This window comes from Grus americana, chromosome 9 (genome assembly GCF_028858705.1).
Source record: "Grus americana isolate bGruAme1 chromosome 9, bGruAme1.mat, whole genome shotgun sequence".
NCBI lineage: Eukaryota > Metazoa > Chordata > Aves > Gruiformes > Gruidae > Grus > Grus americana.
This window is the reverse complement of record NC_072860.1, coordinates 7,705,928-7,720,602: the sequence shown is the minus strand read 5'-3', so window position 1 is coordinate 7,720,602 and position 14,675 is coordinate 7,705,928. Positions and strand designations below refer to the sequence as shown.

The 14,675-nt window shown below is 41.2% G+C and overlaps 1 protein-coding gene across 5 annotated transcripts in view; it reads right to left on the bottom strand.

Moving 5' to 3' along the window:
* PXYLP1 (2-phosphoxylose phosphatase 1) overlaps positions 1 to 14,675 on the bottom strand; it is a 58,678-nt gene that overhangs the window by 18,830 nt on the left and 25,173 nt on the right. Inside the window, exon 1 of one of the 5 annotated variants that reach the window (XM_054835716.1) lies at positions 12,715 to 12,823. The exons of the other annotated variants lie outside the window; for them this stretch is intronic. Coding sequence (XP_054691691.1) covers positions 12,715 to 12,721 — 7 coding nt within the window. The 5' untranslated portion in view covers positions 12,722 to 12,823. Of the gene's footprint in view, positions 1 to 12,714; positions 12,824 to 14,675 lie in introns of those variants that run through there. 5 annotated transcript variants of the gene reach the window in all.

Genomic DNA, 14,675 nt, shown 5'->3' with positions numbered 1-14,675 from the left:
GGAACCTAATTTTTTATCCAAGGCAGTTTTAACTACAAAAGACTGAACAGATCATATTTTTGCACTGAGACTATTAACTACAGCAGTCGATGTGTACATTATCTTATTAACATCAAGTACCTACAATTCATGGGGCTAAATATTTCGTTTGCAGATAGCAAGTCTCATTTCTAATCAAACTAGTTGAATAAATATTTTAACACTGCCAGACAAATTTAACAATAAGGAAAAGCACTAAATCTTAAAGAGAAGAATCTACTCTATTTAAAATATTAAAAATAAAATTGAATGTTAAAAATAGGACCTACAGGATTATCAGATTATATGTTTGACGTTTAAAAAGCCACTGACAGAACACCCTTAAAGGAGACTCTTAAGTTAACACAGCAGTTATGGGTGCAACATAAGACTATACTGTGAACTGGAAATGGACTCAGAGACTGGGAATAACAATAGTTCATGTCATTAATTTTTTTAAAAAATTAAAAGTTTCTTAAAAACTATCCTATTCTAAATGCTGCTGCTAATTACATTTATTAATTACTTAGTAATAGCTGGTAAATATTGCCCTTACTGTATAGTGCATAAGCTTGGCTTATGGCAGGGAAGAAGAAGGGGGACAGCATTTCCCCAGTAAACTCCTACCACCCTGTCAATGTCCCAGTATCTCAGATGGGGACTGGGCTAAAGGAGCTCCTAACTTTGAACCCACCTGAGGCAAAGCCATGCTGTCTGGATTTCTGAACATGTTTGAGCAACCTAATCAAGTGAAAAATGTCTCTGCCCATGGCAGGGGAGTTGGACTAGATTATCTTTAAAAGGTCCCTTCCAACAGAAACCATTCTGTAATTCAACTTATATGATTCAAATTGTTTGTAGGTTTGACACAGAAAATTATCAAGAAAATAATCAAGAAAATTATTGCCTAAATAAGCACTGTCATAACAAGTAGCGCTTACTTTTAGAACACCTGAAATAACACATATTGGAGGAAAAAATAATTAAAAAAAAAATCAAGCAAACTACCTATGCAAATACCTGGGTCTTCTATTTAACTATGTTAAATAGAAAAAGGAAAAAAATCGTATGATCTGGGCACCAGTCTAGGCAATCTACTGGAAATTTCCACTCAACACATACACATAAAAATAGCAAGTATTTCAGAAGAGGAGGGAAACAAGAGCAAGGAGAGACGAATTCCAGTTGGAAAGCTGCCCTCTGTTTGCTCAGCCTTATCAGCACGGTGATGCTGAAGAGCCACCCAGCAAGGGTGCTCCCCTGGCTAAAGCTCCTCACAAGCTGTGACAATCCTGCAGTTTCCACGTGTTGGGATGAGGACCCCGAGTAATGCAGCCCCCTCATCGTATCTCTGCACAGTCCAAACAACGACAGAGGTATTTTCCACACTACAGCTGAAGTCTCAGTTGTCTCTCCATTGTTTTTTCATCTTCCGCCATTCCCTGGACATCGTTAGTGCCTCACGTATTTAAGACGTTTTCTCCTTTCTCCCTCTCTTTTCATTTTAAGTCCTTGGCCTTCATGGTCCCTTGCTGTCTCCTTCATTTATCCTGCTTCCTAGCTGCCGAGTCCTTCTCTGCATGCCTTATCCTCTCCAGCTCCCTACTGCATGGAAGGCTCAATTTGTTCCCCCATGTTGGTACCCCTTATACCACACAGAGCAGTTATCTAAAGCTCTTTGAAAAGCTGACTGTTTCTCTGTATCCAACTATTTCACTACTGAAAGTCCTCTGCTGCAGCATCAATCCTGCTTCTGTCTCCCAAGTAGGGTTTCTGCTCCACATGTAACCAGCAGCTCAGAGGAATAAAGGGGAAAAAAAAAGAAAAAAAAAAAGGAAAAATGTAAAAGAAATCCCTCATATGAAGTTGAAATTCCTCTCTTTTTTTTTTTCCAAACTCTGTTCTGCTCTTTCAGCTGTAAATCATTACAAGATCAGAATTCTATTATGTAGTTTTCACACAACTCTTTAAGGCTTAGCACTATTTTATATGACTTGTTCTATTAGATCACAGTAACATGCACTTGCCCAAAGCAGAAGTCTGCCAGCGCATATACAGTCATACTTAAATCTTTGTTTAAGGGCATTTCTGAACAGGACTTATACACTGCAGTGCCTTTCAAAGCTCCTGTTTTACTATTACAGGAATACAGCAATGTAAACCAGAAATGAAACAGATGATTTTGATGTGCATTTCCCACAGCCAAAACAGTTAATCAAATATATCTGAAACATATTTGGGGATCTAACTGGAAACTTTGCCAACACTAAAACTATCAAGAATAGATACATATTATTATAGAGGTAGTTTGACAACAAAAAGGGAAAGAAAATATAATTTCCCAATATTCATAAACTTACTTTTAAAATTAAAGAAGCTACACAGAAACTACTTTGTCCCATTCATTTTGAAAAAGTTATATCTAGGGAAAAAAGTAGAAATCTTACAGAAACAATAAAAGGAAAGAGACCTCAAGGCAACCCTGCTCAGTGTCCCACCAAGTTAAAATTGTTTGAAACACAAAGTAAGACTAAACACATGGGCTGGTATCAGACAAAGGGAAGACAAACAGCAAACACAGTCCTGTGAGAGACAGACAGCACTGCTCACACTGTGGAATAGTGAAATACTGCTGTGGGATGACTCCTTCAGGAATTTTTGCAGCTCCAAGTGAGATACAATGAAGTCGACGAAATTCACATGAAATAAAATCCAAACTCTGATACTAAGTTTAGTTAAATAAAAGACCTCCAGTAATTTTTATTTTAAAATCAAACCACGGAACCCAAAGACAAAATTTTAAAATGAAGTTAACAGTTTGACTAAGAAATGTCTTTATGAACAAAACCAATGGTGTCTGAAACATTATGACTAATGGTTTTATTCTCAGTGTACATTAAATATGACCTATTTAAAGAGCAAGAAACTAATTTGTCTGACTTCCATACACTTCAAATGCCACAAAATGTACCAAAAAGACAAATATTAGACAAGTAGTTTCTAAGTGAGAAAGACGATCATTCAGAAGTGCTTTCAGTATAATGATTGCAACAATTACTACATAGCAACTAATGCCCTCTGGAAGAACGTCAAGTTTATCAAATCAACTATTGTACTCAGAAGCCCAAGCAGAGAACCAGTCTGATATGAATTACGGCTACAAAACTGACATGAATGTAACAGAATTCAGTTAAGCAGAAAAACAAACACAAAGCAAAGTGCTGTTCACATAGAAGAAACACCAAATTAAATGTGAAATCACTCCATTACCAGTTCCTCTCCCTCCTGCAGTCCTAGTTTCAGCTTGGAAAACAAAAGGTATCACCATTGTTTACCAAGAAGAAAAAGATTTATCCATGAATAAAATCACTAATGTTTACCTGAAACCAGAAAGACAGGCAACAAAACCATTTTCCATTTCTGTCTTCCCTGGTAGCTCCAACCAGTCCGAGCAGCAGCAGCACAAGTAGCCATGTTAGTCTAATTTTCTGACTAAACAGGGACCTGCAGTTTTCATCTTTTATAAAACAGAAGGTTCTTTCAGCCCCATGCAAACATACTATTTAAAATGGTCACATGGAAATGAAGCCACACAGCAGAAATGGAAAAAAAAAAAAAACCCAAACCGCTGTAGGTAACCTTATGCTAGCGGGTAAAGAAAAGTAAATGCGCATGTCAGAGAGCACAAAAAGTTATTTATTCCTCTTCCACCTTTTTTTTCCCCCCCTTCCCTTTCTGCTCCTAGCAGGGCATTAACAAGGCTGCCTAGCACAGAGGAGAACACTCAGGCTTCTGAAATTCTGATGACAAACATAGACTTCTACTTGCGCTCTCACCGAAAAAAATGGAAGCTGGAAAAGGAGAAGCATAGGGAAGAACCAGAAAGAGGCAGGAATGCTTCAAAATAAATGAGATGGGGGAAAAAAGGTGAAGATGTGTGCAGAAAGAAAAACAGTCTGGAAAAAGTAGATAAGGTGCATGTGGGCTGAAGAGCACACAGTGCAACACTGAAGGTGGACACTGTCCCTTTGGAAGAGAGGCAGCCTGGGCACAGCGCTGAGGAGCTCTGACATCCTGCCGCCCCGGGCTCCAGCCCTGCCGCCCCGGGCTCCAGCCCTGCCGCCCCGGGCTCCCGTCGGAGCAGCACATCCCTAAGGTCACTTTTGGAGCTCTATCTGGGATTACAAATGCGTATTTGGACATCAATGAAGTTCAAATACGCCTGTGTGACACACAATCCACCTTTCTCATTTTATTCTTTTGTACAGCTAAATAAAGGCTTTGCAAGTCTCAAAGGTAAGAGCTCTGTGAAGCGAGGGCCTTCATCCATAATGCACAATTGCCACAATCGCTAATGTGCTGTATTTGAATGCTGAGTAATCACACAAACAAAAAAGGCTTATTAGCCTCACACTGGTCAACCTAACAAGTGCTATTAAGAAAAACAACCATACATATCTTTTAAAAGGCTTTCTAAGCCTCTGAACATAAGCTTCTAAGCTTCAGATTTTATATTTATATAAAATATCAATGGAGATAAATTTTAACATAAGTTTGTCTTAAACTTTTAGTCTTTTACTTTACTAAGAATGTGCAGTTTAATTAAACAAAAAGTCCCCAGTAATTTTTATTTTAAATCAAACCACTTGCCCTACAGAACCTGATGACAAATTTTATATTTATGTAAAATCTGTCCACACTGAACTGATGAAGGACAGTCCTCAGTATCTCCACAGCCTCCACCCCTTAACAATCCACATCTGAACCTACTTCTCTCACCATGTCCTTGCTTCCCCAGGCATCTGCCCTTCCGTTTTCCCCACTCCTGCTGTGTCTTCTGCCTGTCCAGGAGCAAGAGGAGCAGAGCCCCTGAAGCAGGGATGTGTTCCCTACAGAAAGCGCCCCATGCCACTGCTGCCCTTTCTACTGCAGAGCAGGCTCCAAGGTTTTCTTCCCACAGTGCTGCTAACTTCTCTGCACACCTCTCCAAAGCACAAAGAGTGAAGGGAGCTATGAGGGAGGTGGGTAACAGAAAGAACAACAAGGTCTGAGGGGACACACACCTAAATTTAACCTAGGATAGCAACAACAGAAAGCTCTGCCTTGACAAATCCCCGAGAAGCTAAAGAAGGTTCCTTGGAGTGTAATTTCTCCACAACACTTCAACCCAGCGAGAGTATGTTTCTAGGTCACGTGGGTACAGCTTTCAGATTGGAACTGTAGCTGGAGCAGAAGCAAACACTTCCCTCTTTGTACACTCAAAACCTCTATCAAACCAAAGGGCTGAAAATGGATGACCCAAAGTACAGATTCATCGACCTCATTACAGAAGCGGGCAGGAATTTCCAACCTCGTGGTGTCCACTGAGCAGGCAAATGGAGCAAACAGTGACCAGAGGCTACAGATCCCTTCCTCAGAGTTTCCAAGAATCTGCAAATGTTCAGCACTAGTGGTGACATATGGACTGAGACGTGCCCAGACACATACACCTATTTGACATACATTCAGTTTCTGGATTGCTGCTGCTGTTCTTCCTTCTCTAAGAGAGATCATAGTAATTTAGAGAATTTTCAATGAGTCTGTTGACTTACAGTACAATCTTTTTGCCAGAACTCTATGTTTCAAGTTTTGAAACAGATTTTAAAAACTATTCAGGAAAAGTATTTTTAAGTGTAGCAACCAAGCAGCAGATATCATTGAACAAAGATTCTTTTCAAGCTTTTCAAGCGCTTCTAATCAAAAACGCTGAAAAATGATTGCTATGGCAGCCTTGAATACATGCACTTCATACTGCAGAACCCCAGATTTCTGTAACAGCCTTCGTTACAGTATATTTTGACACCAGAAGTTAAATCCCACTAGAATAGTTCTATTGATCCAATTGAGTAAAACTAGACATCTCCCTTCCTACAGCGAAAGTATCAATTACTTTTGAAGACAATGAGGAATGCTGCAGCAGAGTTGTAGAACAGAACATCATATTTTGAATTCTTACATGTAAACATTAACTTGCCAAGAGAAACAGATTAAATTCACAAAGTTGAGGTTCTTTTTTTCCATTTTGATGCTCTGATCCTTGTAGGGTACATTTCTGTATTACTCAGGTCAATATTAGAAAATCGGTGCTTTTAGAAGTCTGTTCTTTAGTGCTATGTTTGTATTTCCTCATGTTCCTTAAACTACGTCTTCTGTTTCAAAGTGACAACACAGAAGTTATAGTCCCATTTCCTTCCCAAATTATTTCTTGTGATTTAATAAAGAGGTGGATTTCCCTTTTCTTTTGTTCTTGCAGGTCCAATCATTACAGAGTCCAAAACACCAGTTCCCTCGTGCCCTCCCTCCACCTGGAGCCACAGTCAGTCTTCAACCCCAAACACGGTGGGGATGGGGCAACATGGGAACCGCTCACCTCCAGCTGGAAAAATACTCATGGGAAATTGGAATTAAGATTTAGGATATAGAGATATTGTTTTGTCATGGCCAAAGAGAGAACTACAGCATTGCCTCAACTGTTCTTCAGCAAAAAAGCTTTCTGCAGCCCCTGGCATGGAAGCTCAGCCCACTATCACTCATGCTGCATGAAACCATTTTTACCACCATCATATATGAGTATAACATTTTAACTGTGAGAGGAGCACTGTCATTCAAATTAAGGTACATAGGTAATGACTGTTTGCCAAAACCACACCTGAAGCCTGGCTTCTTGTTTTAATTACCCAAGCCTCAAGCAGCAGTCAATGACAGTCCTCGTTTGGGCAGAGCCTCGCTAACCAAGCACAGCACGCGCCCCAGAACAGCAAAACCTAGACGGCAGCTTGCACGATTCTGCATTGCCCACCAGAGCGAGCACGTTATTACTGTGCTAACATTACTCAATTTCAGCATTAAGTTATCATCGTCAAATTGACCACTACAAAACATCACCCCAAGCCACATTTGCTGTCAATAATACTTAAAGGCATTTCAGCTATCTTTCAGAGATTGTAAATGACATCATTAGAGGAAAAATTGCAGCACACAATAAAACAAGACCAGCAGCTATAGCAACTCACTATTATTCAGGTCACAGCGAAAATAAAACAAATGCTCATTTCGGTTTGGTTGCTACGTTTTCTCTGATACTCTTTGTAACCTGAGGAAAATCACCTGTCCAAGGCTGAGATGGACATATCTACTGGAAATAAGAAATTTAAAGAAATGCTACCTAAAGTTTTTTCTTTTCCATTATTTTTTCCAGTTCCTTATGCTTTGATTAATTTTTTTTTTTTTTTGCAGTGACTTCTCTGTACTACAGGGCAATTTCCCCCCTAGAAGTCCGAGCCACTTTTGATTATGTAACTAAGAAAAATGCTGTTTCTCTGGTTAAAGTGTAGGAAAAATAAGTTTTCAGAAGCACCCTGTATGTCACAGGTTTACTGACAGAAAATGGAAACTCAGGAGGGCTAGGAGGTTGCAGATGCACCTCAGCTAAGCTGGTAGAAGCCAGATCTGATTGAGGGAGAACGTGTGTGAGCTCTAAAGTGTTTTGTTTTGGTTTTTTAATGTGAGTGGTTTTAAGAAAACCTTGTTTATAGTACTCTATACAGAGAAAAAAACCCCTAGACTTCACAGTGGTCTCCTGCCATGTGCAAGCTCAAATACAAGATAAGCCAAATTTCAGTTGAACAAAACAGAGGTTAATAGATATGTCCCAGTATGAGCTTTCACAACAGAATCCCTTCTTTCTCCCCAGAACAGCCATAATGTGATTGCAGCTGCAAATTGTAAGTGCATCTTTACTAATCGATATAGGTGTCATTTTATTGCATAACTGCAACCAAAAGCTTATTCTTCAGTCTAACACTAGCTGAGTTTTCAGCCTTCTTGGTTTTCAGATGCCTGAAGTTCTCCACTGGAGATGCAAATCTCCATATGGACAATTGAGAACTACTGTAAATTGGCTGCTTTTTTTAGCTGTTTTTCACAGACTTGGTCAGAAATAGCCAAATCCCCTACTGCTTTCCTGGTGTGGGTCACAGCCTATTTTCTGGATCACAAGTTGCGAACTTCTTTAAAGATTTTCCTCATCTCAGGACAATTGCCAACACAGCCTTCTGCCCACGGAGCCATGGCTAGCAGGTATTGACCCAGGGCCTTATTCCTTATCAGACACAGGGGAAAGGCCAGATTGCCTCGTCTGTGTGTTCATGTTCAAAAATAAGCAGAAGAACTACACATGACCACCATGCATGGTAGAGCTGTACCAGCATTAAACAACTCACACAGGGATTTCTGAAAACAAGTTTCTTATTTCCAGTTGCATTAGCTGCACGCTTTGCTGATTTTTTTACAGGGTCCCAAGCTGACTTACCCAAGGAAAATAAATATGTTAAGAAAATCTTTTTTGCACCAAAGCACAACATGGCAGGCCTTGTAGTGTTATGTTTTTGAGACCAAATTTAATCAGACACGTTAAATTATACAATGGGTGCTTGCATTTATTGAGTCCAGATGTGGCTCTAAAGAGAGCTTTATAGTTTTAGGGGTCCCCCCCCCGCAATTGTTTTTCAGTTGACAATTCAGAAGGGCATATGGCACTGCTTAAATAGCTTCCAGGACTTTCAGCCTGACAGCAATAACACGGCAATGCTGACTGCAAGTCTGAGCCTTTTCAACTTCTAGAGGAGACAGTCATTTTCCACTTCTGCTCCCAAAGTGAAAAATTACTCTCTATATATTATTCTACACTACATTGTTTAACATGGAAAAGATTTAGATTTCCATCAATTAAATGCATTCCTATGCTGGTTTTGGCTGCAGACAACTCCAAGCCAGAGCAGGGGCCAGGGGAGGAGACCTGGTGGTTTGGTTCAAAGGGACCAGGGATGGAGATTGTAATGGAAACCTGAGGTGGCTTTGGTGGCCAGTAGCTCCACACAACATGCCACCACCCTGTCCCGAGTGACCACCATAACATTTCACAGACACTTCACAGGGGTGGTCCACAGACTGAGGGAATGATGTCTGTGTATGAAATCAAAGGGTAGGGAAGGGGGTTGGTGGTTTAATGAACTTGCATTGGATAGTGTGGTACCTGAGCGTGACATAAATGCTATGGAATAAGGGGTGGAGAATGTGCTGGTTTTGGCTGAGATAGAGTTAATTTTCTTCATAGTAGCTAGTACGGGGCTTTGTTTTGGATTTGTGCTGGAAACAGCGTTGATAATACTGCTGAGCAGTGCTTACACAGAGCCAAGGACTTTTCTGCTCCTCACCCCACCCCAACCACAAGTAGGCTGGGGGTGCACAAGAAGTTGGGAGGGGACACAGCCGGGACAGCTGACCCCAACTCACCAAAGGGATATCCCATACCATATGACGTCACGCTCAGCACATAAAGCTGGGGGAAGAAGAAATAAGGGAGGACATTCAGAGTGATGGTGTTTGTCTTCCTCCCAAGTAACGGTTACATGTGATGGAGCCCTGCTTTCCAGGAGATGGCTGAACACCTGCCTGCCCATGGGAAGTGGTGGATGAATTCCTTGCTTTGCTTGTGCACACAGCTTTTGCTTTACCTGTTAAACTATCTCAACACACGAGTTTTCTCACTTTTACCCTTTTGATTCTCTCCTCCATCCTGCCAGGTGGATGAGCGAGCAGCTGTGTGGGGCTTAGTTGCCAGCTGGGGTTAAACCATGACAAGTCCTTTCTTTAAAACAAATACATATGCCTAATAAAGCTTTTCCTTACCAGCTTCTCACTAATTACCTCACTGCTTGGCTCTCCAGTTGACCTGAAGGGGGAAAGGGAGGTTCTACTAGACATCTAGACAAGCAGACACATTTCCCACTCTATAAACACATTACTCAAGTTAGGTATTGCTCGTGCTCCCGGTTATTTAGTGACAAGATTAAAAAAAAAAGCCCCATCACTGCTTAAGATGACACAGTTATGCTGGTCCCTTGCCTACCACAGGCTCGTTAGGATTCACAATGAGGAGTGTTACACGAACTGCACCATGATGCTATAAATGAAGTCATTCCTACCAATATATCTGCATAGCTGCCACGTCTCATCAGGCTGTGAGATGACTTGGACGATACCCAGTCAGTGCCCTGAAGGCTACCAAACAAAGCTTAACTATACAAAGACTACGTGGGGGGGGGTTGTGGCCTGACAGCATGACTTTTATAAATACAGTAGATCCAGCCATTGTTACTTATCTAACAAGACCCGTGAGCACTACAGTAAGATTTTAAAGCTCTGTCCTGCTTCGATCTACAGAACTCAGCAACTGGTAAATGAACTAATCCAGCTGAATTGTCCTGGAACAGATTTTCAAAACAGCTTTTATCGGCTGTGTTCAGAAACTGTTGGCAACTCTTCCCATTTCCATGGTATTGTCTCAAAATAAAGGTCAGCATGAAAAAGGTAGTTGCAGGACAAAATATACTGAATGCTACTGCCATAATTTGCCTGTGGGTGATGACCTTTGTTTTTTCTTTTTGTCCTGCATAGTTTTTGGACCTCACAAATACTGGAGTGGAAAGCTGTGCAGCAGTGATTACATCATGACTGAAAAAGAAGACACTTGGCAGATTTCACATGTGAACTGAACACAAACGTAGAGGCCAACTGCACTAAGTGTTCAACATAGTTCAGACAGTATTTTCTTAGGAACACGGACTGCAAATCCTCTGGCTTCAGTGATCTTTTCATCTACAGCAGCTGAGAATGATACAGAAATATGCCCCGTACAGTACAGTTCAAGGCAGTTCAACAGTTGCCCCTGTGTTGTTACCTAGCAATCTGGCAGTAACACTTCACATCTTTGAGAAGGGCTCTCTGCTGCTGAAACGTGCATGCTCCCCTGCGCTTATTCTTTAAGGAATTCACTAACTCTTGCTACTAAGCTCTGGCTCCTCAAATGGATATGAAGAGGAAGTGTGCACAATTGTTTTCGATCATCCTAGATAAAATGTTTTTTCCCCCCCTTTAAAAGACCAAATGAAAGGAGCACATAGTCATCTAGAGCTTCAAGTGCATGTCCTTGCCTCTTTCCCTTAGGGCTCTCCTCAGACAGCAGCCCAAAATACTCAGAATGGCTTCTGAAATTCAACTTTTATTAGGGCATGTACTAGAACATCCAACTGTTGAAATAGAAATCACAAAATACATAGATAAAACCAAAGAAATAGAAGGAACTTAAAAGCACACCTTTGCCCTGCCCACTACACCTTTGTAAGCGTTGCTCCCCTGGTTTCAGAACACCAAGTCAGCAGCTGTCTGGGCTGCAACAACTCCTGTACATGTGCTCCGTGGTAAAAACACCTTTCTGTCACCCCTCAACAGCGCAGCTCTCTGCGCTTCTCAGCAGTACCTGTGTCGTCGCACACAGTAATCTCCCTTTCTCTCAAAGGGCTACAGCCCTAAAGGCAGGAAAACCCACCGTGCCCACAGATCAGCCAGAGCCTCTACAAAGGCGCCGGATGGACACAAACTGTTTAGTATGTTAATGTGGGCAGTCAAACACAATCCACAGACAGCTGGCACTTCTCTACATCAGTGTCCTTCCAAGATAAAGCGCCTTACAAATTCAAATCAATATTTTAACTACTGCATTAAATTAGCACCTTTCTGTTTCACATCTAATCCCGACTGTTTCCCATCCATGAACTGACCTGCTCAGGGAAGTGATCTCAACACCATATGCCACTGCTTACCCAAGCCAAGCCAGCTCGCTTGTTTGTCCTTGTCACCAGGGCACAGAAAGCTGCCATGGATCTGCTTGCCGCAAACCCCAAAACAACATATTTAATACAGCGGAGCCTGACAGATTTTTGTGCTGGGGAAGCCTGTAATGACAGACGTAGTCATTAATCTCAGAAATTCAGAACAGCGTTCTCTGGATCAAAGAATTATTGATATCTTTAGGACACTTGCCATAAACCAGCTTAGAGGAAGACGGTGAATCTTATTTTTTGTCTTCATCCAGTATTAATGTGCACAGTTGGTAAACCCAAAATTACACCACGTACCTAGGGTTTCCAGCTCTTTTAATCCAACCATCAGACAAAAAAAATCATAAAGGGAGATCACTTCCACTTTCCAAGACTTCATATTTCACTGCAGCAAGTCCACAAAAGCCTCAGTCTTTTAAATACACACTGCTTAGGCTCATTAACAAATAAACCACAATGCCATTTAGCATGTGCAAGCACTGCCTATCTCTCAGTGAGTTTTGAAAATTTACAAAGGAAGTAACTTCAGGAAGAGGGATTACTCTTATTTAAAAAAGAAAAAAAAAGGCAAGCAATAAAAAACTGCCTGCAGGCATTAAAATCTTCAAAATCAGTACAGCTTAAGAAACCTTAATAATCACACAAGCCCAAGAACGCACAATAAATGTTTCAAAAATCTTCACAGTCAAATGACGAGACACTTTGGATTGAGTAAATCACTATATCATTTCAGCAATGAAAGCCCAGTAAAAGCACAGATAAAAGAACAAAACTGCCTGGAAGATAAATTGCCAGAGGAAAATTAAGAGGACTAAGAAGAAACAGGAACAACAGCTATCTGAAGAGTATTAGGTATATCTGAAACAGATACATACAGGAGAACTAGCACATCCATAAAACCAAGGGTCTTCAACTCATTTTGCAGCAGCACCGTGGGGATTAAGGCAGGCACACAACACAGCTCAGAAGAACAAACCTATCATCAAATCGAAAGTTTAAGTAGTCGTCCACGCTTCCCTGAAGACTGTACGTGGCCTCTTTACAGGGGGGTGGGGTGGGGGGGAGCACAACTGCATCACACCCACTGATGTTAAGATAGCTTTCCTGGTGCTTGCCAGTTGAGACTCCACGTCTGCTCTCTGAACAAGGAGGGAAGGGAGATTTGGGTCAGAACCTTTCTCTGATAAAGATGCAGAACACAAATCTCAACCAAAGGACAGCAAACAACTAATGTATGAGCAACCCATTTGCAATTAACAGATAGCATTGTCCTAGAAGCTCTGATAAAAGTAAAGTAAGAGGGATAAAGCTAGTACAGTGTGAATTGATTGTGAATTCTCGGGAAACTGGTCTAACGTCAGAGTGGTCAGCAAAAGATTAACAAAGGGCTCGTACTAAAACAAAGCAGGCTGACAAGGCTGTCTTTACCTTCTTGGCTTAAGACACACAGGTTTTGGTTTGATGCTATCATCTCTGTAGTGAAACATGACAAAACCAAAAGATCCAAAGGAAGGCAGCCTATAGCAAGGGGACAAGCAGCTGAGAAATTGCACATGGAAAAGAAAGAAAACCTTTCAGGGATGAGAATGACTTCCCACTGCCCAGTCAGCCAGGAGAGGAAAGCTCAGCAGGAGCGCAGCAGAGCACGACAGAATCAGACACGGGCAATCTCTGCCTCCACCGGCTCGCCCACCGCTGAGCAAAGCCCAAAGCTGCCCAGCGCTGCCCAAAGCACATCTCCCAGGCAGCCCTGACAGCCGGCGGCTGGGGGGACGGGATCCGCACAGCTGCCACTACAACACCGAAATCTGTTATCCTGAAACTCCCAAGCAGAGCCAGTATGCAAACCCCATGCAGAGGGGCCGTGTTCTTCTAAGAATTGAGGGCTTATACTGTGTCAGCTTCACCTGCTTGAACTAACCCTGAATCACCAAACCAAATTTAACATTTAGAAAGAATGTAACAGCTGTACATTACGAATAAAACTCTCTCTTTTGACTATTTCTACAAACAAGGTGAATTTCAGAATTTAAAAACAATGTTAGAGGTGTTAAAACACAGTTCAGGTCAGTATACAACTAACCTATGGAAAAACCCTAGGAACAATTTTTTAGGCTTTAAAAGACGAACATGCCAATACAAACACGTCTGCAGTTACCTGTAAAGCAGCCTGACTCAGCGTTAGAGAGCTATGAAAAAAGGAATGGCAGAGACCTGGATCAGTAAGCTTTTGTGGAGTTGGTAAGGGTAGCACTCCTGAAACGTCAAACAACAAAAAAGAATTTGCTAATAATTCACCTGATCTACTGCTACAGAATAAACTAATTATTTAGGTTGGAAGGTACCTCAGCGGGTCATCTCCTTCCACCCAGCACAAACTCAAATCAAGGGATTGTCCAGTCAACTATAAACAGTTTAAAAAGTTACACGTTGGCTACAACCACCTACCAATTTAGAATGACAGTAGTCAGACTAAAGCTTGGTTATAACTAAGCAGCTCTTAAAAGAAGAAAACAAAGTCCAAACTTCTTCACTGTCCCATGTCTTAACTGAAATTGGCCATCATCAAGTTGACACACATTAAAGTACAAACTGCCCTTTTCTGAGAAGGGATTCTATTGACATGTAAAGGCAAGCAACTACTGGCTCATCGAAGGAAAAAAAAAAAGAAGGAAGAAAAAGCGGCATAGGAATATATTAAGGAAAAAAAAAGCATTTATTAAAGCTCTACAGAAAAGCTGAGCTACTTATTCTATGTACTGTGTCTTAAATTGTTTGCAACTGCAATGCCAGACAGTCCCAAGCAATGGTTCCAAAAAATCCCACTGTTGAATTCATAATAGACTGATACAACATAAACAAGCTCACAGGACTGTAAAATAACTGCAATATCTGAAGAGGCAGGAAAAAAACTACAAAAAATTGTGAGTCACCAGA